The sequence below is a fragment of the Phalaenopsis equestris genome, unplaced genomic scaffold (assembly GCF_001263595.1).
Source record: "Phalaenopsis equestris unplaced genomic scaffold, ASM126359v1 Scaffold223304, whole genome shotgun sequence".
NCBI lineage: Eukaryota > Viridiplantae > Streptophyta > Magnoliopsida > Asparagales > Orchidaceae > Phalaenopsis > Phalaenopsis equestris.
Window position 1 is genome coordinate 132476 of NW_018241430.1, and position 24504 is coordinate 156979.

The following is a 24504-nucleotide window of genomic DNA, read 5'->3' on the forward strand; positions in this document are numbered from 1 at the left end:
ACTTCAAATTCTGAGCCACATAGTCCTAAACCTTAGGCTAACTCAACGCTTAAATCTAATTCCAATTTTCTCATTATTACTTATAAGAGGGTGAGGACTTGCACCCAACATCTACTGTCTCATTATGTGCTATGAAAATCTCACCAATTTTTTGGGTTTATACCTCATATTTGTCTTGTATGGAGATTCCTAATATTGTGTAGGATGCTTAAAAATTTTTAAGTGGAAGGAGATTGTCTTCAAGAAGATAAAATGATGCGGGAGCTTTTCCCGCAAAGAATATTTGTGGTACTATAGCTGCTATAGCACCTCAGGATTAAATATCATGCGAGACGAGAGACGACCAGCCAAAACAGTCATGTTTTCCTTTATTATGTTTTTTTTTCTATTATCTTTCATTCAGTTTTAGTCATTTTCTACATATGTGTTATATTAGGGTTTAGAAGACATTTTTATGGTGGTTTATGTTAGGACAGTTGTCTGCACTGTAACTCTCTATGGTGGTGATCTACTTTCAAGAGATCGAGAGAAGCTCCGACTGTAGCTCGTTTCAGAAGGAGATATTTTTCCTTATTCAACTCCTCCGCAATCATTCTAAATGCCGCCATTGCCTTCCCACCTTCCTCTTCGCTGCCCTCGCAATCCCAACCCTCCACCTTTGTCGCTGACCCTGTTCTCACCCTCGCCTCACTATTTCAATTGTTGCCCGGGATAGCACTTCTTGTTGTCCTACAGTTCAAAACCCTTCCCCTTCGCTAACCATCATTTTATGAGCCCTTTCCATGGTTGTTGTTAAAGTTTCAAGCCCTTCGCTTAACCTCCAATGAAATTCCAATCACTTGTTTTGCTATGCAGCAACACATCGCATTTTAGCTTCCTATTACCACTTTGTGAACAACTAACCGACATCCACCACCCCCAGATTGAGCCGTAGTTCGATTTTGTATCGTGTTTTGTTGTAATTTCTCATTCCGTGGGTATTTGGTTGTAATCGTCAATTTTTTTTAGTACTAACATGAGTTTTTTCTAATTAGCTTCAGGTCAACTCTGGTATCATGAAAGCTCTGGAAAAAATACCACGTGGGAATTTGTTGATCCGCCTAGAGGGACCAAAACTGTCAGATGCAAATGGGTGTTCACAATCAAGTATAATTTTGACGACTCTAGAATGGTATAAGACTCATTGGCTACCAAGGGAGTCATTCAGGCATATGGTATTGATTACTTAGAAAAATTCTCCTTAATCGTAAAACTAAACACTATAAGAGTTCTTCCATCACCTCAGCTAATCTTGAGTGGCCCCAACCATTTTTGGATATAAAAAATGCATATCTCAATGGGGGCTTAAGGGAAGAAGTGTACATCGATGCACTAAGCATTTAGCAAGAAGTTTGACACAACAACGTAAAAACTAAAAAAACCTTTCTTTGGGTTGAAGCAATCACGGAGAACATCGTTTGTGAAATTTACTTTGTTTGTTAAAAATCATGGGTATACTTAAGGGCAAGGATGTCATACAATGCTCTTTAAACATTCAAAAGATAAGAATAAAGTTATACTAATTGTATATGTTAACGTAAATAATTCTCACCGGAGATGACGCATATGGATGAATCGTTTGAAAACTTCTCTCTCATCAGACAAGGACCTAAAATCTCTGACGTATTTTCTTGGCATGGAGGTTTGCTAGATAAAAAAAAGAGATTGTTACTCCCCATCAAAAGCATGTTTTTTATCTTCTAAAGGAAACTAGGATGAGTGATTGTAGGCCTGCAGACACTTCAATTGATCCTAATCCAAAACTGGGAGATGAAAAGGAAGGTGATTTGGTGAATACAGTTTGGTATAAAAATTTGGTGGAAAAATTAATATACTTATCACATACACGGTCAGATATAATATTAATGAGAGTTTAGCAAGTCAATTTATGCATTCATCCTATGAGAAACACCTTGAAGCAATTAACAGGATTCTCAGATACCAAAAAAAGCACACTAGACAAGTGTGTGCCCTTTCAAAAGATCATACAAGAAAACATAGAGTCATACACTGATGCAAATTGGGTTGGCTTAGTTGTTGGCAGAGATCTATGTCTAGATACTGTACTAGTGTCCAAGAAAATCTAGTCGAATGACGCAGTAAGAAATAGAATGTGGTTGTATGTAGTAGTGTCAAGGCGGAAAATAGGGTTAGGGCTAACTGAGTATTGAGATGTGGTTGAAGATAATTCTTGAAGAGCTACGGATCCCAACATACCAATGAAGTTGTACGACAATAAAGAGGCCATAAGCATTGCAGAAAATTTCATACAATATGATCATACAAAACATGTGGAGATTAATAGACATTTGATAAAAGAGAAGTATGATTTTGGAGTTATTAGTATGTCTTTTATTCTGACTGCACAATAAACAACAAATATCTTCATCAAAGGACTTTTTATGCCTAGTTTTGAGCTTTTTGTAAGTATTTTGAGGATGATAGATATCTATTCTCCAACCAGAGGGGGGTGGGTGTCAGAATTTTAGGAATTTTTTATTTTGGTATCTTCTATTTTAGTATTCTCAATATATAGTATCTTCTCTTTTAGAATTTTATATTGTTAGTAAATTTTGATTCCTTTTTCTAGCATGAGAATATGTGGCTGATTTTGTGGCATTCCTAATTCGTGGCCTTCCACTGTTATTTATCTTGTAACTTGTTCTTAGGAAACTGTAGAGGAATAACTATTTTTCCTACTCAGCAAAAAATTACACTTCCACTAAAATATTGTGCAACAAAAAGCACCTCAGATGGGTGTCTACACAAGCATCTTGAAAGGTCCACAAAAATGGTGTTATGCCAGCAAACAGTTAAACATGCAAGCTAACCAACTGCATGGGATCCAACCACATCAGGCAACCACACCTTAAGACCAAATGGGTCCTAATCAGCTTAACCAAAACCAGAAGTTCATAGTCTGCCGGTTTAAAACAGCTCCATCGTCGTACCAGAAGTTTCAGGCATGTCATAATTGATGATTAAAAGAAGCCTTAAAGGAAGAAAAAATCACGACAAAAATGATAAATAAATAAGAACATATCAAAATAGTCCCAATCAATTTCAAGAGTGGCGAGCTGGTGACAGTCCAGAATTCCAGGCACAGATACTTGAAAAGTTTAAACAAACCCATTTGACTTAAAATGGCTTAAGAGGACCAATGGGGCTAAAATAAGAAAAATCACAGAGAGAATTTATAAGACTATTTAGATAAACATTGAATCTTCAAAGGTAAAAAAACACAGCTGCTTTGATGTCCATCTTATCACATGCATACAGCAGACAATAACAGCAGTGACCTATCAAAACACATTAAAAAACTAGCAAAAATCATTTCTGAGCAACTATCCGGTCACATACTCGCACAGAAAGACACCATGAAATTTCAATTTCTAATTTTCCTCTTTATTTGAAGCTATAGTAGAGAAATGAAGTTCCATTCGCTCAACAATGTTAAGCATCCAAAAACCTCATATGACAATGCATGTATATACCGGAATACTTTGCAAAACACATCCTCTTTCACACAGGTTTTGTTTCGCCTCATTACTACAGTTCTATCTTCATTTAGTTGGCGGCATATTCATTATACTCACTCAGCATCAATACCCTTTTATATGAAGAGTCTCTCTTTTATTGCATAGTCATGTTCTTAGCATTACTGCATGATTTTTACCTAATCCAATTTAATTTTTAAAATAACATTAAACAAAAACATCAATTAGCATCATCATTGGCTTACCACTGCACGCTTTCAGTCTGCAGAGACACCATCAGCAAAACTTATTCTCCTCATATTCTCTAGTAGAAACGAAGCTAATTTTGTCTAAATTAATTTCTACTGTTTTTTTGTTTTCATCAGCAGATATTGTCCAAATTTCTAGTAGAGATCATAGAAATTGTTTTCATCAATAGTCAATGGTTGCTTTGTATATTAGGCGTCTGGTGAGTTTTGGTATGTTTGTTGTATTGTATTCTTTATCACACAGTTATAATTGCACTAAAAACCAAAGGCTCTAACATTCCATGAACCAAATTTGGTATCGAGTTTTAAATTTGCATCGTCTTCAATACATGGGAGATCACATCAAGATTAGTTATTACAATAAAAAAATGGATAAACAAAATCAATTTACCTATTATTCTAGATAATTCAACAAAACTACTACTACAACAAAAAAAACAGCCTTTATCCCACTAAGTGGGGTCGGCTACTTGAATCTTTTTTCCCCATTGCGTCCTATTGAGTTTCATATTTTCATTTAATTCTAATACATTAAGAACATTTTTTAAACAATATGCCCAAGTCTTTCTAGGTCTACCTCAATCTTTCTTAACGTAAGTCGAATCTAAAGCATCTACTCTCCTACCCGGATAATTAGATCATTTTCTATACATTGTGATATCTTTGGATTGGAAAAAATAAAATAAAGGAATTTCTTGGGACCTGCTAAAGTATTTTGGTGAACAATTTCAGGAAAAACCTACAACAGCTTATATGAAGCACAAGTATTTCTTATAATTTTAAATATACTATAGAATAATTGTGTGAAGCCTTAAACATGATAAATATATTGTATTTGAATATTTTAGTAGGTTTAAAAATTTTCTAGCCCAATATTATTTGCCAAGGAAATATTATTCTAAAAATATCTACTTCATAAAGGTCATAGGCAAACAAATAAGAATGAATTGAGCTATAATTCTCCATGAAAATAGATGAAATAAACTTTAAAAAATAGCTATAATGATATGCCAAAAAAAATTGAAATCTATAATAATTATCCACCTATTAAGACTATTACACCTCATTATATGCCAAAAAAAAATTATTATAACAAAGTGATACAAAATTTAATTTTGCACGAAAACCCATACAAGTATATCAATAGAGTTTATACAAAAACATGTTCAAGTACTCGAATCAAACCTTGAAAAAGAGTTAAACCATGAATCAAAACTGAAGCTGCGAATCATATTTCAACAATAGTACAAGTCTCGGTAGAAGTGAACAGCAAATATATGGAATTCAAACAAATCAATAAAATAACAGCTCATATAAAACATAAAATATTTCCTACATGAAACCTCAAGAAATTAACGAGCAGAAAAACAACCATGTATAAAATTTTGTAATGAACTGGGACAAATGCATACAATTTAGAGATTTTGAAAAACTCAAGTATAAGTCCAATTTGAAATACACCATATCAAATTAACTATCAAAAGCAATCATTGTTGCCTTGAATGCTCTCCGTTTCCTCCACCTAATTTCATGAAACACGTATCATTTAAAGTGAGCAAATGATCATTCTAATTTTATGTGTTAAGCCAATATTGATGATGAAATCACATCCACTATTTATGTTAGATACCAAAGGTACCTTATAAAGATAAAAAAACATCCATATCCACAATTAATTCAACAACTATTATTATATCAATTAGAAAGGTATCAATACAAAAAATTTTAGAGAAAATCTTTTATCAAGTTAGGTAGTAGTAATATAGCTTCTCAATGGCGTGAGAAATCCATAATTTGCAATTCTATATTTACAGGATTATAGCTTCAATCCATTGCAATTTGGGGAATATAAAAAACGATGTGATGTGTGGCTCTTTTACAATGTAGATTCACAAGTTTGTCCACAACTTAATCCTCGATTTTTCAGATAATTATTGACCTACAGATCCTTCACGAATGTCCCTCCATTCCTTAACTTCCTACCATTTAGTTCAGTCTCAAGATCTAGCACAAATATAAATACATACGGTTGCAATAATTTTACTTTTAAAGAATCCATTGTAGTTTACCGTCATGCTAGAAATAATTCTGAATTACTTTTATATTTATAAATATGTACGTGAGATATGAGGAGTTTCTTGGCAAAATAAAGTTTCTAATTGAATGTGCAAATTCTTCTTCTATGACTTAGTTCAATCAACAAGTGAGAGGTCTAATACATTTTAATGGAGGTTATCTCCTTCAATAAGTCATATGCTTACTTTTCTAGGGGATTCACTCTCGTTGCAACGCTTTCTCTTTTATTTGTTTTACTTCTATCTTTTTTTATTAATTAGAATGTAAGATTATGTTTGCTCAAGTGCTTTTTCTATAATCTAAATTTTTTTTCAATTGCATGAATTTTTAGTCCTTATTTTAATCATTCCTTTATGGTACAAAATTATAGAATTTTTTCCATAACTGCATGATAAGAAAAAAAGAGAGACAAAGAAGGCCATAGAATTTTCAACTCATTTTATTTATACCATTCTGTCATTTTACATTTTGTAAGAAAATGATCTTAAGTTATTAGAATTAAATGAAATTATGATACTAAATAGGACGCAATGGAGAAAAAGGATTCATGTAGTCGATCGCACTTAGTGGGCTAAAGATTTTATTGTTGTTGTTGTATGTTGTCATTTTACATCAAATATAGCTAATAATTAGTTTGGAATAATAAATATCTTCCTACAAATTTTTGCAAGTTCATTGTAATGTACTATAGATATGCATTAGAAAATCTAAACCTTAAAATTTCCTACATTAGGGATGAAGATGCACTTGATCTTCAAGTTTAAGCTTCAATTCAAATTTTAACCTAATATTTTTTTCTTAGGCTCAAAGTTATACAAGTTAAGGTAATAGCACCATATTTTCCAACGTGTGATATAATACTCAACAACTTAATATCTTAAACCTTCCCAAATCATTCAATAAAAAGGTTAGTGTCATTGAGAACTGTCCCGCATGCAAAATAAAGATTAGTGTCTTGGATTGTGATTTTTCCTTTTGCTCCAAGCACCTCCATTTATAGTTTTCTATATAGCACCGAAACTTCTAAAAATGCTCCATACTTGTGTTGAACACGTATCAGATACAGACACGGCTCTAACACGCCCCAAAATTTGTCCGATACTACAAGATGTGTTTGAATTTGATTTGGACCCGGAAACATCACATGAGCTCAACACAATTTATTGAAAAATGGGACATGAGAAGTAAAAAACTATAAATATGTGTATAGCCCTAAATTATACCTCATAGCTAAAGCCACATTGTCTCTCATCATATTGAAGCTCTCTATAAAATTCGTCAAAACCGAGCATCAAAAGCATATCCAATATTCGTCAAAATCGAGCATTGGTAGTTCCCACTTTATTTGTCGAAGTTGAGTGTCAGAGGTCCATCCTACCTGCATTCGTCGAAATTGAGCTTTGGATTTCTCATTTGCTCATTGAATTCGAGTCTGCACACGCTAAAGTGAAAGTTATAAACTTCTTTATTGAAACCTGAGCAAGAGTCAACATGTTCGTTGAAGTCGATCCAAATAACCCTCGTCAAAGCTGACTTGCGTTTAAGCTTCAATTTGTTGAAGTCGAATGAAGTTAAAGCAGCCCTAATTCTATAAGTAATATATTATAATTTATTTTTTACTCCTTAATGAGTTAATAATCATAAATCTATACTTATTCTAATTCTAAAAGTTAAATTTAAACCTAATTAATTGAATAAAGTGTAATCGTAGGATATTCTAAATTTTAGTAAATAAATTGCATAAATTCTTTTGAAACATATTGTCTAATTTTGAAAATTGATTTTTGTACGCATGAAGTTTTATAATTCAAGTTAAATTTTATTCTTGCATACTTTATTTAGTAATGTCTTTAAGAAAAAATAATTAAAAAAATATTTTTTAAGAATAATAATCATTTATTAAATAAAAAAATATGTCCATGACATATTGTGTTATACTTTTTTTTTAAAAAAGACATGTCCTCATATCATGTCGTGTCCATATCCATATCCATGCTTCATTTTTTTTTTTTTTTTGTAAACCTAAACCATTTGTTGTCTCTAATCTAACACGTAGCAGAACGAAATATGAGTAGAGTGTTATATAACCCAAATTTCTCAATTAGGATTGTAGAGATCAAATTGTTACCATTGTCTTGATCAACAATTGTGCAATTAATTGAAATGTTCATCTAGATGATGAGAAAAGATCCCCACTGTTTTCTTATCATTGTCATCTGTTAACAATGATAGTAGTTTAGTTGCCTAAAAGATAGGTAGTTTCACTCAATCTTAATTGTTTAGTAACCCTAAACTTGTAAGATTTAAAAGAATAATGAATAACAAAGGTATGGTTTCATATTGTACAAATTTGGCCATGGATTAAGTGTGGGAATTGGTTCAAGAGAATGTGCATCAAAAAGATGCAACAAATTATACCGAGTCTTACCAATCCTCAAATGTAGCCTCCTTGGTTTGGAGCCTTTAACCTACTCTTACCTCTGGATTCTTCCATAATCTTTAACTTCAACTCATTGCCTTCATGCAGCCCTCTTGATTGCTTGTGTGTCCTTCCTATTTGTCATGATTGCTTGCTCCTTTCTTAATCCCCTTGAGCATCAAATATGATCATTTCCTTCACCAATCCTCAAGTAAAGAGAGCAGTGGGGTGAAGGATAGAGTATGGATGCCAGGGTTCAACACAAAAGTTAACTTGGTTAGGTGAGATAATGGATGAAACTTTTAGAGTGGAAAAGACCTAGCCATATATTGAAAATGGGAGAGAGAAAAGGGGTAGAGAAAGAGCAAGAATTTTGGATAAGGACTCATCTCGGATTAGCTAGAATAGAAATTAATTCAAAATCTTACTACAAGTTATGTTATGTACTAGTATGGAATAATTAATAATATTTATACTAAAAGTCATAATTATCCTTTGACTTTAAACTTCCACCCTTTGATCAAGGCGCCTTTAAAAAATAATAATAAAGCTAAAGCCCTTTATTATACAAGGATGAAAAGAAGCCCTTCTTGGATGAAAAGAAGCCCTTCTTACAGATTGGTTGGTCACCCTTAAAAAGAAACATTGTATTTACATCTTTAATTGCTCATTTTCACCTCTTTTATCTTCTTTTGGTTGTATCCTTGGAGATAATGAAAAAATATTTTACGTTTCTTCTGGATTCCTTTGTATCTACACAATCATCTAAAGGATTCATGGAAAGATTTTTAGACAAAAATTTTACACTTACTGTTGGCTACTTAACACAACCATCCACTTTTCCTTAGCCAACCCCACTTAGTGGGATAAACACTTATTGTGTTGTTGTTGTTTTTGTTGATTCCTTTGTATCCATGCCTACGAGCTTGTCATGCATGAAAACCATGCTTTCTCTTATGCTTGTAGTCTCATGGGTCAAAAGAGGATGAGGTTAACAAAGATTTCCAAAATACCCTCATTTTGAGCCAATATTGTACCACGACTACAGTTCTCAATGATCATACCATCCAAGAGATGTACCAACTGAAGTATAAATACCCTTAAGCTTATTCAAACTCTCAAAGGTAAGTTGCATCCAACAATGTTAAAGGTAAGCCAAATGCTCACCTAGCTCAGGCAATGCAAGACGGGGTGAGGCCATTATTCCTGGCACATCATACAGCCAAGTACCATCACCAAAGCGGGACTAGGAAAGCATTTTTCCTTCAAGCATCTAGTAGTGAAGTGAGAATCCAATCATGATTGAGGGGATAGGTATTGATGCTTCAATGCAAAAGAAGAGTTTATTTTTTATTATGATAATTTGGCATGAGGTAGTAATGAAAAATGAGTCTCAACAGCATTAATAATAAAGATGTGCACTTGGAAGCAAGTCAAACAAGAAATTAACGCAAGAGCTTCAACCCTAAAATAGTAAACCTTGAAGATGAAAAGAAGAGATGCAATAAAGGAATAGATAGAGATAGGAAATGCACTAATAGAAAAAAAAAGTTTGAATGGTGGCATTGGTCACCAACAATTGCAATCCTAAATAGTTTACTGTGTTCCTTTGATAGATATAATCTAAATACCATGAATTTTGAACTTGAAATAAAATAGAATTTGAAGATGCATAACATTTTCACAATTTACTCTAATGTGATCATTTAGTGTATGCTCCTTAAAATGTTTGTCACAATTGCAAAGTTTAAAACTGGCATAGTTATTTCTTTCTAAGGCTTTATCTCATTCAAACAAGTGCCTCAGGTTTAAGACAAAATCATTGCCTTGAAAACAGTTAACACTGCTATAATGCACATAAGAGTGGAATATTTACAAGTTGTGAAGACAAAACTCTATTTATCTCGCTGCATCTTTTTAATTCTTAACTTTGATTCTTGCCCAACTGAATCCTTAGTGCTAGCATGCTACCTATTACTTACCATTAGCCCTTCAAAAGTTTTTAAATTAATGTTACTAACAAAGAAAGAAAGTACTTCTGTTCAACAAGTAAGCCCTCCGAATTTTATCGGCAGATAATGCCCTAGCTGATTGCTCGCAACAATGAAATACTAGAGGATGCTAAAATAACTCGTCTTTTTCAGAAGCTACAATAGAGATTTTCAAGCAAAAAGTAGCTACCATCTGCTCAACGTCTCTAAGTAATAACTAGCAATAAATGAAGTAAAAGTATTTTTCAAAATTTTAGTGTATCAAAACTCTCATGGTCAGCACTCAGAACGTGCTAATCAGAGATGTGGTTTTTTCATGTTGAAAAAATGGACAATCAGCTTATAAGCAGCTCGTCTGCGTGAAAATAAAACAAAAAAGGTACTTAATGTCAGGAAATAACATGCTAACCTCCTGATGAAGAGGAATCGGATCCATCAACAGGTGAATAGTGACGATACTTCCTGTTAACAGAATCATTTGAAGGTTTGCGGAATGATGGCTTCAGATCAGATTTATCAGGGGAATCCTTCGGTGGAACTAAATTCATGATTCCAAAACAAAAGCAACCCAAATAGTAATAATGATGACCTAAAATATTTCAAAAAATACGAATCATTAAAACAATGCTGCAATGTTGACATGCATAAAGTATTGAAAAAAAAAATACAATTATAATTAAATGTATGTAATGCACATTTGGATGAAGTGTACATGTAAACAGTATGGTATTCAGACATAAATGCCATATGAACGTAAGCATAAGTACATATTGAAGCAGGGCGCCTGGGAAACCCTGGACAGGTTTGATTATAATAATAACAACTAATAATTAACCATAGTTACAGTTTGGATTAAGGGTCGTGAAGGGGTTTATCGGGAGTTTTTTCCATTTCAAAAACACCCGAGCGAGAGAAGGGAAACTGTCGAACCCTTACCAATCGAAGTGGAGGAAGGAGCGCTGATAATATGCGAAGTAGAGGAAGGAAGGAGAAGAAATTGAAGAAGAAGAAGGAAGCTTTCAACACCTAGCCTTGACGCAGGGCGCCTGGGGAACCCTGGAAAGGTTTGACAATAATAATAATAATTAAAAATTTAAAAAAAAAAGAAAAAGAATAAGTATGTGGGTTAACCGTAGTTATAGTTTGGATTAAGGGTCGTGAAGGGGTTTATTGGGAGTCTCTTCCATTTCAAAAACACTCAAGCGAGAGAAGGGAAACTGTCAAACCCTTACCAATCGAAGTGGAGGAAGGAGCATTGATATTATGCGAAGTAGAGGAAGGAAGGAGGAGAAATTGAAGAAGAAGGAAACTTTCAACGCCTAGCCCTGCTTACTGAGAAAAGAGAAGGCGACGTCGATCGCTTGTTGTGTCACGTTCGCGTGCAGAAGAAGCCGCGATCGAGAGGATTAAAGGAACCGCTAGACTGTCGAGGATGAAGAAGGAGATTTCGGCGTTGTTCTTGTGCCGAGGAAGAAGAGGAAGAAGAAGACCGCGGGTGCCAAAAATTTTTTTCTGTACGGACTCCTTGAGGGGTTATTTTGAATAATCCCGAAATAATCCAATTCTGGGTTATTTCGATATTATTGAAAATAATTCATAAATAACCTGAAAATAACTCAGGAATAACCTACACCGCACGTAGAGGTACATCAGGTGTCCGGACAGAAAATGCGTGCGTGGGGACGAGTCAAGGCCGAGGGAGAAAAGGAAGAGGGAAGGATCTAAAAAACCTTTTGTGCATGTTAGGTTTATAAGACAGGAAGTGAGCCATGTGTATTGGATCGAAGCTTTAGGTAAGTATCATAAGCCTTTAAGTTTTACATATATAAATTTATGTAAAAGATTATAATATTCACAATTAAAATTTATGAATTTAAATCAAGCATTATTAGTGGATGATTGCCTGGGAAGGACTATCTAGTTGAACAATTATTGGTAAGGTAATTAGGGTTATATTAATTATTTGGATATAAGTATCGGTTTATTTGTTAAATGCTAATAACATGTTTAATTTAATTAGATATAAAGGTAGAAGATTAGATGTAAATCAATTAGATTTTTAAGAGGAAAGAGGAGTTCTGTGAAAGAAGCAAACCAGACCAATTAAGGTAAGGACTTTCCTAATTAACTTACATGTGTTAATCTAGTTATAGGTCATTAGATATGTAAGTCTTTTTCTTAGAATGAGTTCATTATAATTATAGGCATATTTACTTGATTTGGTGCTAATTAAAGTAAGTGACGTGAAGGGTGCTAAATTCTTTCAGATGTCACTTTAATTCAAGATGAGTAATTATTTTCTTACATGCAATAAATTTACAATTTATTAAATAAAGATTTTTTTTAATATTTTGTACAATTATTTTATGCATTTTGTAGCTCAAGAATTAAAGTAAATGAACGTGAAAAGGGAAAATGAATGTTTAACGTATTTAAAAAAAGATAATTTAAAGAAAATGAAATAATAAGTAAATGTTTAATTCATGCTGAAATACCCTAGAGAGTACTCACAGAGGATGCGATGTACCAGTACACATTAAAAAAAATGATAAAAGTGTATCTTTGGGTACAATTTGAAGGTAACTCGGGTACAATTTTGAGGGTGTCTTCAAACACATTTTTTAGAATACTTTCGGATAGATTTTGATGATAAATTCGGGTATGACGATAATCCTATTATAACTTTTAAAAATGTTAAAAACGATAAATACTTAAAGTGAAATGAGAAGGGAACAATTTAAAATTTTAATGAAATGAACTGTATTTTCTTTAGGTCATTCTAGCATAGCATAACATAAGAATTTAATGCATGTCAAATTATAATTACTCACTAAGTCAAACTTACAATTGAAGTTAAATATTTTATTTCAGAAAAAGAAAAATTTTTAGTTGATATGTCTGACATGAGAGACTTCATTTACCAGAGAAAGATCACTACTGCTAAGTATTTCATGATGATAATTTCTCTTTAATGTTTCTTTCATATATGGATTTACTGTTCAATACTGGCTTGAGTGTTATTTATGGATGTTATTGTTGATGTTTCTGGATGTTTAATTATTGCACTTTGTGGATTAGTGGCTCTATTATATGTATTGGAAGTTTTCAAAAAATTAGATAGTTAGATATTAAAATTGTCCGACCGTTATACCCGTCTTAGTTAATTCTATTAAGTCGGGTTGTAACAAAAATGATATTAGAGCAATTAGGTTTGATCATGATCTAAAAAAGACATTAGAATGATCACTTTTTAATTCACAAGTAATATTGATAAATAATTCAATTGTATCTAATTATAATCTATTTTATATTATTTAGAAAAATAAAATAATAGGGGAATGACGCTAGAGATGATATTGTAGAAGTTAATGCACTCCCACAGATTACTAAGAATTCTGATGCATTTACTGAAATGATGACTGCAGTAACACAACTGATTAAAACTCTCAGACTCGGGTCTGTTCCAATGCAGGAGGTCAAATGGATAAGTAACTGAAATTATTTTAGAACATAAAACCATGTCTCTTTTCTGGAGGAGGTCTAATAGATGTTGAAAGCTGGCTGTTAAGAGTGGAGAAGATTCTAGATGGATTGTCTTGTCCTCTAGAGAGAATGGTTACACTAGTCACATTTGTATTTGAGGAAGAAGCAAATAGATGATGACATGGACAGTTGCATGAGAAATTTGGTGGTATAGCCAGTCACATGATTCAGTGGGGCGAGTTCGTGAGCACCTTTAGAGACTGGTTCGTACTGGTGTCCGCCAGAAGGTAAATGCAGGACAAGTTTATCAGGTTGGTAAAGAGTGATCACTTGATTATGTAGTATAAAGCTGAATTAACAATGCTCTCTAGGTATGCACCTCAGTTGATTCCCAATGTAGAGGAGAAGTGACAGATTTTTATACGGACTCAAGGATGTGATTAGACAGTAATTGATTCCTCTTGAAATTGATGATTACTTTGTTTTGGTGGAGAGAGCTAGGAGGATTGAGCTGGATTGGGAGGCTACTCAAATGAGGAGGGACATTCATAAGAGAACAAATTTAGATGGATCCAGATTTCCTCAGAGCTCTCAAAAGCACCTTCCAGTCAAGAAGTACAAGTGCTAAGAATGATAGATCCAAGAGTGTTGGCACCCAATTTGAAGTGAAGAAGTGTGATAATTGTGGAAGATCTCACAAGGGAGAGCGACTGTCTGGATCAAACACTTGTTTTGGTGTCACCAGTCGGGACATGACGAAGAATTGCCCTAAATTGGGTTGGAGGGCTCCAGGAGCAATGCTGTACCAGCTCAAAGGAGCTATAGTAGACCACGGGCAGCTGAATCTTCAAAATTAGTTCTGTCAAATGCAAGTCAGACTTAATAGAATATTCACCTCATGGTATATACATTATCACAACATGAAGTTAATAACTCACCTGACATCATCACATGTTTTATTTTTAATATTTACAATCTAGTGCACTTTAAGCATCTTAGGATTCATGTCATGTCATACATAAAATAAGGATTTAAATATATTAATAAAGTAACTTTAAATATTTAATACGATAATTTTAATGATAGGTATCATATATCTTCAAAGTAGACCGATAAATGTAATATTTGATTCGGCAGCATCACACTCATTTATAGTTGATGAACTGGCTAGTGATGCGATTGAATGTTATTTCAATGCCTGTGATACTGTCAATTAGAATGCTAAACGATGCTTTTCTAGAAGTTGATCAATCATGTGATGTGAAGCTTTCGATTGGTGAAAAGGATTTTAATACCCAGCTTATCGTGTTGCCCTGTTGGAATCTGATGCGACTTTAAGCATGGATCGGATGTCTAAATATTGTCACTATTGATTGCAATAAGAAAACTGTCGAAATAAATATAAATGAGAAGGTAGAAGTTAATTTTTTTTATGATAGAGGACACACATCTATGATAATTACCTGCATGAAAGCTTTTAAATTATTGAATCATGGAAATCATGATTTTCTTGCTTAGGTACCAGATACTTCTACAAAAGTACAATCTTTGGGTGATATTTCAGTGGAACAGAATATCCAAAAGTGTTTCTAGATGATTTATCAGGGCTAACACCAGTGTGTGAGATTGATTTCAGTATTGACTTCATGTCAGGTTTTGAACCTGTATCCAAGACACCTTATAGAATGGCAGTTAAGGAGTTGCAGGAGCTGAAAAGTCAATTGTAGTAATTGTTTAAATAAGAGGTTTATCAAAATTAGCACCTCAACTTGGGGAGCGTCTGTGTTATTTGTGAAGAAGTATGGGAGTTTCAGGATGTGTATTGACAACAAGAAGTTGAATAAACTCACGGTTAAAAATAACAATCCACTGTCGAGGATTACGGCTTGTTTGATCAGTTGGAAGGGACTTCCGTATTTTCAAAGATTGATCTGAGATCAGATTATCACCAGTTAAGGATTAAAGAAGAAAACATAGTGAAGACCACTTTCAAGACCAAATATGGGCACTATGAATTCGTAGTGATGCTGTTTGGACTGACAAATGCTTCAATAATTTTTATTGACTGATGAACAAGGTCTTCAAACAGTTTTTGGATACTTTTATGATCTTCTTTATAGAAGATATTCTAGTATATTCGGGGGATGAAATCAGTCATGCAGATCATTTGCATGTTGTATTGCAGATTTTGAAGGAGAAAACAATTTATGTCAAATTTTATAAATGCGAATTTTGGCTTACAAGTGTGGCTTTTCTTGAACGTATTAGCAGTAGAGATGACATATATGTCGATCAAAATAAGGTTAAAGAAATTGCACATCGGCCAAGACATATTACTGTCACCAAGGTCAGGAGTTTTCTATGTCTGGCAGGTTTTTACAAAAGGTTTGTTGAAAGAGCTTTCACAAATTATTATGCCATTGTCAAGATTTACTCAAAAGGCAGTGAAGCTTGACTGATCTGATCGTTATGAGGAGGCTTTCCAAAAATTGAAGACTTGCTTAATGTTTGCTCCAAAAATAATCATTTCTTCAGGTTCTGATGGATTTCAAATTTTCAGCAATGCATCTTTGTGGGGTTTGGGATGTGTGCTTATGCAGCATGGTAAGAATCACAAAAAGAACTATCCTACGCATGACTTGAAGCTAGCTTAAGTTGTATTTGCACTTAAGATATTGAGACATTATTTGTATTAAGTTAGATGTGAAGTTTTTACTAACCACCAGAGTTTTAAATATATCTTCACTCAAAAATAGTTGAACCTGAGGCAGAGGAGATGGTTGGAATTTAATGAAGATTATGATTTAGAAATTCAGTATCATCCACGGAAGGGGAATGTTGTCATTGATGCGCTGAGTAGAAAAACTTCAGCTAATTTGAACTATTTATTTACTCAACATGAGCAGTTAATTAAAGATCTAAAGAGGTTGAAGCTATCTATAGTTGATTCTGGTGATGATAACATGGTTCAATTATATCAGTTGACGTAGCAGCCAACTTTAAAGAGCAGATCTGGAGATTCGTTAGCTAGAGATAGTAGTATTCAGAAAGTTCTGGAGCAGGATAAGACAAGCAATTTAGAGAAGTATGAGCAAGATCAAGATGGTTTATTAAATTATAAAGACAATTTATGTACCAGCCGTTGATGACCTAAGGAAGAAAATTCTGGAGGAAGCACATTTATTCGACTACACTATTCACTTAAGGAGCAATAAAATATATCAGGATCTCAATAAAGCATTTTGGTGGCCAGGGTTGAAGAGGAGTATGGCAAAATTTGTGGCTAAGTATCCTTCATGTTAGCTAGTGAAGGTCGAACAACAGCGTTCTAGAAGCCAGTTGCAGCCTTCACCGATTCCAGAATGCAAATAGGAGGAGATTGTGATAGATTTTGTTATTAGTTTTTGCAGAGATCACATCTGAATCATGATGTTATATGGGTAATTGTCTATAGACGGACTAAAACTGCCTATTTCTTGCCTATTAGACAAACAGATCCAGTTGACAAGCTAGCCAAATTAAATGTGGATCAGATTGTGAGGTTGCATTGAGTGTCAAAATCTATTGTCCGATAAAGATGGCAGTTTTACATTTAGAGTGTGGAAGAAAATTTTGAAAGTTTGGGTACCCGATTAACTTTCATTACAACTTTTCACCATCAAACTGATGGTCAATCAAAGAGAAATATTTAGATCTTAGAGGATCTACTAAAGTTGTGTCCTTGACTTTGGTGGAGATTGGGAATCACATCTACATTAATTAGAGTTTGCCTGTAATAATTGTTATTGGGCTAGCATTGGGATGGCTCAATATTAAGTCTTGCCAAGAAGGAAGAGCAGGACACCTCTATGATGGGTTGAAACAGGTGAAAGAAAGATTATTAGAGCTAATTTGGTTTATGATGTTGCAGAGAGAAAGAAGATGTGAAACAAAGAGATTCCGTTTGTGAAGATTTTACGGAAGCACGAGTCGGAGAATGATGCTGCTTGGGAGGTCTCTGAGATACAAAAAATATCCACAACTTTTCTATTGAGGTATGTTTGTTGTTGTATTTAATATTTTCAAATTTCGATGATGAAAATTTACAAGGGAAGATGGTAATAACAAAATAATAATAATAATAATAATAATAAATAAATCGGCATGTGGGTTAACCGTCATTGCAGTTTGGATTAAGGGTCGTGAAGGGGTTTATCGGGAGTCTCTTCCACTTCAGAAACACTCAAGCGAGAGAAAAAAAACAGTCAAACCCTTACCAATCGAAGTGGAGGAAGGAGTCGCAGGTTAGTGCGTTGATACCGTGCAAAGTAGGAAAGGAAGGAGGAGAAATTGAAGGAGAAGAAGGAAACTTTCGACGTTGAAGCCTGCTTACGAAGGAAAGAGAAGGCAACTTTGATAGCTTGTCCTGTCATGTTTACGTGAAGAGGGCCAGGATCGAGAGGAGTAAGGGAACTGCAATACGGTCGAGGCCGAAGGAGGAGATTTTGAAATTGTGCTTGTGGCGAGGAAAAGGAGGAAGAAGGAGACCACGGTTGCAATATGCGTCGAAGCCGACGATTCTTGCGTGCGGTTTGTGCAAAGGAAGGAGATCCTGCAATCGGTCTATGGAGACGAGTCGGGACCGAAAAAGAGAAGGAAGAAAGGAAGAATCTACGAAACCTTTCATGCGTGTTAGGGTTATAAGACCGAAAGCAAGCCACGTGTCTGGGATCGAAGCTTTAGGTATGTTTCAAATGTCTTTAAGTTTTACATATATAAATGTATGTAATAAATTATAATATTCACAATTAAAATTTATGAATTTAAATCAGACATTATTAGTGAATGATTGCTTGGGAAGGACTATCGAGTTCAACAATAATTAGTAAGTTTGGGTTATATTAATTATTTAGATATGAAATATCGGTTTCTAGCTAAATGCTAGTAAGAGCTTTAATTTAACAAGATATAAAGGTAAAAGATTAGAGGTGAATCAATTAGATTTGTAAGAGGAAAGAGGAGTTTTGTGCAAGAAGCAATCCAGATCTTTTAAAGGTAAGGAATTTCCTAATTGACTTATATGCATTAATTTAGTTATAAGCTATTAGATATGTAAATCTTTCTTTTAGAATGAGATCCTTATAATTATCTGCATATTTAATTGATCTGGTGCTAATTAAAGGAAGTGAAGTGAAGGGTTAAATTACTTCACATGACTTTTTACCAAGGTGAGTAATTATTTTCTTATATATATTAAATTTAAAGTTTATTAAATAAAGAATTTCTTTAATGCTTTGTACAATTATTTTATGCATCTTGTAGCTTAAGAATCAAAGTAAATGAACCAAAAAATGAAAAATGAATATTTAATGTCTTTAAAATAAGGTAATTTAAAGGAAATAAACTAATAAGTAAATATTTAAGTCATACATGATTAACCCCAGATGGTACTGACAAGGGATACAATATACCCGAACATATTAAAGAATGGCAAAGGATTAGCTTCAGGTATAATTTAAGGGTATTTTTGGCTATAATTTGAGGGTGTCTTCGGTCATAATTTTTAGGGTAACTTCGGGTACATTTTAAGGATACGTTTGGATATGACGATAGTCCTATTATGACTTTAAAAAGGTTAAAAAACGATAAGCACTTTAAATAAAAAGGGAATTGATCAATTTAAAGTTTTAATGAAATGAACTATATTTTATTTTGGTCAATCATGCATAGCATAGCATAAGAATTTAATGTATATTAGATTATAATTACTCATTAAATAAAACTTACGGTTGAAGTTAAATGTTTTCAGTTAAGAAAAGAAAAACTTTAAGAGATATGTCTGGCAGAAGAGACTTGGTTTACCAGAAAATGACCATTATTGCTAGGTATTTTATGATGATGGTTTCTCTTTAATGTTTTTTCAGATATGGATTTATTGTTCAGTACTGGCTTGAGATGTTGTCTTTGGATGTTATTATTGATTTTTCTAGATGTTTAATTTTATTACACTTTGTGGATTAATAATTCTTTTATATGTATTGAAAGTTTTTAAAATGTGGATAGTTAGAGGTTAATATCGTCTGATCTTTGTACTCACATTAGTTAATTCTAAACATCGAGTTTGGTCGGAACACTAACCATAGGAGTCTCACCAAAGAGTGGCCAACTTATAGTTATCCTAGTATAATATATTTTCTTTTGTGATGTTTTAGGGTTAGTTTTTGTTGTGTATGTTTCGAGACAGCCATCAGAGTCTCCCTTTCCCTTGTAGTGTTGTATCCAAGGGTTTTGAGTGGTGTTTCATATGTATCTCATTCTCGATGTGGTGTTTATCCTTCTGATACCCTTCCCCCTTCTCTTTCCCGCACCGGCTTCCTTCTCCTTGCCACTCTACCCAGCTGTCGTTCTGAGAAAAGCTACCCACCTGTGTTTCCTCAGATATGTCTTCCCAGCCAACCTAATCCTTCAACTTGCTATCACCGCCCTAAACAACCTGTGAGTTCTATTCTCCCCCCTCCATACTTGCTGCCACACTATCGCCACTCTGAAACAGCCTACCAGTTGTGTTATCCCACCCCCCATACTTGCTACCACCTACATGAAACAACATACTTATTGTGCCTACCCTCCATACTTTCTACAACCCACCAAAAACAACAATATGTTCTCTTTCCCGTTTCCAACACCCCTCTCTCGCCAAACCACACCTGCACATCAACACCGACACCATCCTAGGTCTATCCAAGCCTAGGTTACGTTGTGTTTGTTACAATTTCATATTTCCACCTTGTGGTGTTGTAATTTCCTATTTGAAATTAGTATACTATTTATTTTTCGTTACATGTTTGTTAAAGTTGAGTATCATTTGACATCAAAGCTAACATAACCCTAGTCCTATCATAAGGTTACCAAAATCCACTACCAAACCCAAACTCCACCCAAAAACCATTCCCCCTACAGATTTTATAAATGAGTCGCCCAATTTTTTTTCCACCCTAAATCAACCTCATATGCCATTTATCACCTCACACTCTAAACCCTAGTTATGTCACGGAGGAGACAAGCGCTGGAAGCAGTGTAGGAACTTACTATGGAAGAGATGCATCAATAAATCCACCAACTTCAGCAAAGGCTTATAGAAATTGAGGAAATGACCTATGCAGAGATCACCGTCAATCGTGATTAGTAAGATTCAAAGAGAGAGCGAGAAAATTTTGAATCTCTTCCATAGGGATGATTCCAATGAAAAAGATGATAGACCACGGTGCTTCGTGATTCAGTATCAGATGAGACAGAGGGATGGAGTGAAACTTGTAGGACAAGGAGACCTCACAGTGAAAGTAGACTTACCAAATATTAAAGGGATAATGAATCTAAATGACTTCAGAGTGGTTACAACCCGTTGAGAGAATGTTTTAGTACAAGTTGTCAATTAATAGGAGAGTGAGGCTTGTATTATAAAGTTGAAGAAGAGTGCATTTTTGTGATGTGATAATCTGAAGAGAGAGACAGAGAGAAGGTCAAAGCACTATCGCCACTTGGGAGAAGATGAAGAAGGAGATACAGAGAAAGTACTTACTCCCACACTACAGTTAGTATATGTTCTTGAAGCTCTACCACCTATAATAGAGAGAATTACCAGTAGAGGAGTTCAAAGAAAATTTTGAGCAGCTCATACTGAAATATGAACTGACAAAACCAGAGGAGCGCACTATTATCGCCACTTGGGAGAAGATGAAGAAGGAGATACAGAGAAAGTACTTACTCCCACACTACAGTTAGTATATGTTCTTGAAGCTCTACCACCTATAATAGAGAGAATTACCAGTAGAGGAGTTCAAAGAAAATTTTGAGCAGCTCATACTGAAATATGAACTGACAAAACTAGAGGAGCGCACTATTGTCAGATAGTTCCATGTGCTTCTAGAGGCGCAATCACCCTCCAATCCCGGGAGATTACAACAATCATGTCACTTTCAATGTGGCTGACCTAACTCTATATCATGAGTCAGAAGTTTCAACGAATGAGATCGAAACTCCTCCAATGCGCGAGGCGTTTGGGGGAACCCTTGACCAGTTCCTTCCAGGAGCTAGGAGGGGCCAACCAGCACTCCTAATCCTAAGGAGTGTCGCCCAAGGTAGTGGACCCACTGCTAGTTATCCTAGTATTATCTATTAGCTTTTGTGAAGTTTTAGGGCTAGTATTTTTTGTGGTGTTTCAGGACAGCAGTCAGCATCTCCCTTCTCATTTTTAGGGTTGTATCCAAGAGCTAAAAGTGGTGCTCCAGCTGTATCTCATTCCCGAGGTGTTGTTTATCCTTTTGATACCCTTCCTCCACACTGGCTTCCTTATCCTCGCCACTTCACCTTGCTGCTATTCCAAAGAAAGTCACCCACCTATTGTTTTCCTCAGATACACAACCCACCAAATCCTTGCCCTGCCTTCCCAGCCAACCTTCCCCTCCATACTTGTAACTGCCACCCTAAAACAGCATACCAGTTGTGTTCTCTCCCCTCCATACTTGTTGCCACCTACCTGAAACAACATATTTGTTGTGTCTGCCCTCAATACTTATTGTCGCCTACCCAAAAACAACAATCTGTTTTTTTTCTTTCCCGACACCACCACCAACGTAGGTCCACCCAAGTCTAGGTTGTGTGTTGAATTTGTTACAATTTCATATGTCCACCTTGTGTTGTTGTAATTTCCTATTTGAATTCAGCAATAATATTTATTTTCCATCAGACTTTTTTAAATCCGATATGAATGTTTGAATTATAGTTGTACAGGAAGCATACAATCTGTTATCAAAATTTTCCTTATTTATTAATTATAAGATTCTAACCCCAGTTAAATTTTATTTTATTAAAAATCAGAATAAATCTAACAGCTATATTAATAGATAATTTATCTCATTCGAAATCACTTGCCCTATAAAGCTGAACCTTCTAGATTCTTATAAGGTGCTCAAAAAATTTTTCTGCAGCACGCTGAAAATTTTTGTGAGCCATGCAACATGCCAATTCCTATGAAAAGCTGATCAAATGTTTTTTATATCATTTTATCTCACAAATTTTAAGAAAAACATTGGGCTACTTGGTCATCCTTTTTCTGGAAAACTAACAAACCAATCATACTTTATGTATGAATATTATTTGCATGCATTTACCTGCAAACATAACTTAAGCTCAGACAACCTAAATGAGAACTACAAAGCAAAAAATGGGAATAAAAAAACATATAGCAGTCAAAACAGATTAGCTAATATGATAAAACGAAGAGCCGCCAATTCCAAAAAACACCTTGATACGGCAATCTCAACAATATTATAGCACTTCTACATTACGCTAACAAGCACTAAAAACAGAAAAAATATAGGTAAACTATAGAAGATAAGAGTTAATTCAAGTTTGGTAAAATGGAAGGCATAAAATAGCAAGTATCTGCTAAAAGAGCAAAGGGCATGCTGAAGGAAAGAAATCCAAATGCCAAAAATAAGGAAGCGAATAGGTGTAGCATAAAGTAAATGGTATTGGAACACAAAAATCTATATAGTCATACCGAAGTCTTAGTCAATTATAAAGGTTTAACAAACAGCTCAAACCAAAATATGATTGTTAGTAAGAATTAAAAAAAAATGGTTAGGTTTTAATGCCATTCAGTTACAGCGTGAACGTAACGGAAGAAGTTGTGTGAGGGAGGATAAAAGGAAGAAAGTGAGTGGCCACATTGGTGGGTGCAACAATGCAAGTTGCAGAATGAACACGAGACAGGAAGAATGATAAAAGCAAAGGTTTGCTTGGCAGCATGAACACGGGATGGTGCAGTTGCAATGTGGCGATTGTACAGCAACAACAGCAACGCAACACACTACAGAACATAGCCCAAGTGCTATTTTAATTTTGTTCTGAAATATATATCTGTTCCAATTTTGAGAAACACTTTAGCGTGTTTACAGAACATGTTTTCACCCTTTGTGAAAATATTTAAATGATTTCCAAAAACATGAACAATAGATTGTAAACAGTTTATTGTTTAAAATCTATTTCTGACAAAAAAAAAAAAGCAATTGAAGTAAAAATGGATCCTAAGAGATAGAAGTACTCACAACTCGGAACGCAGATCTTAGGCTGTATGGGGCTAGCTTCCGGTGAAGGATTCAAAGGAGAAATAAGCGATGTAAGGCGGAAGAAACCCACTGTAATCTTCGACAATTGAGCGCAAATCTTTTCGGTGGATCGTATGGGGATGGGAAAAAAGCCGGCGAGGATCGTGAAGAAATAAGAAAGTGTTCTGGTGCTGATGCCCCTAGTAAACCTAGTCCGGTCGACAATTGAGATTATCCCATCCAAATGAGAACTAGGGTTATGAATTTAGCTTAAGATTGTCGATCGCCCAAAAACTGTTCTCAATTATGGCTCCGATTCAAATGGCATCCAGAGAAATGAGCTGTTACTACTTATATTTAATAAATTTAGCTCGAAGATCAAATTTTAGCTCCGAGCTAGAATGGTTTGAAATCAATGAGTCAAGTTATGAGTCAAAATTTTAGATCAATTTTTTTTCGAACCGACTTTGAGCCAACAGTAGCTCGAAGCCCTAATGAAAACAGAGCATCTCGGGCTAATTAGTTTTATCATCTCTCATGTTTTGCATAGAAATTTATGTTGGGTGCCCTTTGGTTTGTTCTTTGAATTATTAGAAGGGGGGATTTGTGTGTGTGTGTGTGTGTACATCACACAATTATTATGTATTTACATATATAATATCT

At 34.5% G+C, this 24504-nt stretch overlaps 1 protein-coding gene across 6 annotated transcripts in view; it reads right to left on the minus strand.

Moving 5' to 3' along the window:
- Nucleotides 1-24173, minus strand: part of LOC110037678 (arginine/serine-rich coiled-coil protein 2) — a 46273-nt gene extending 22100 nt beyond the window's left edge. For 4 of the 6 annotated variants that reach the window (XM_020742377.1, XM_020742378.1, XM_020742382.1 and 1 more), the window contains exons 1-2: nt 23842-24173; nt 10680-10859 (exon numbers count right to left, since the gene is read on the minus strand). In XM_020742377.1, the coding sequence (XP_020598036.1) occupies nt 10680-10818 (139 nt within the window). In that variant the 5' untranslated portion in view covers nt 10819-10859; nt 23842-24173. Of the gene's footprint in view, nt 1-10679; nt 10860-23841 lie in introns of those variants that run through there. The other 2 variants (XM_020742381.1, XM_020742380.1) reach the window with 2 other exon arrangements.
- Nucleotides 24174-24504: the final 331 nt, after the last annotated feature.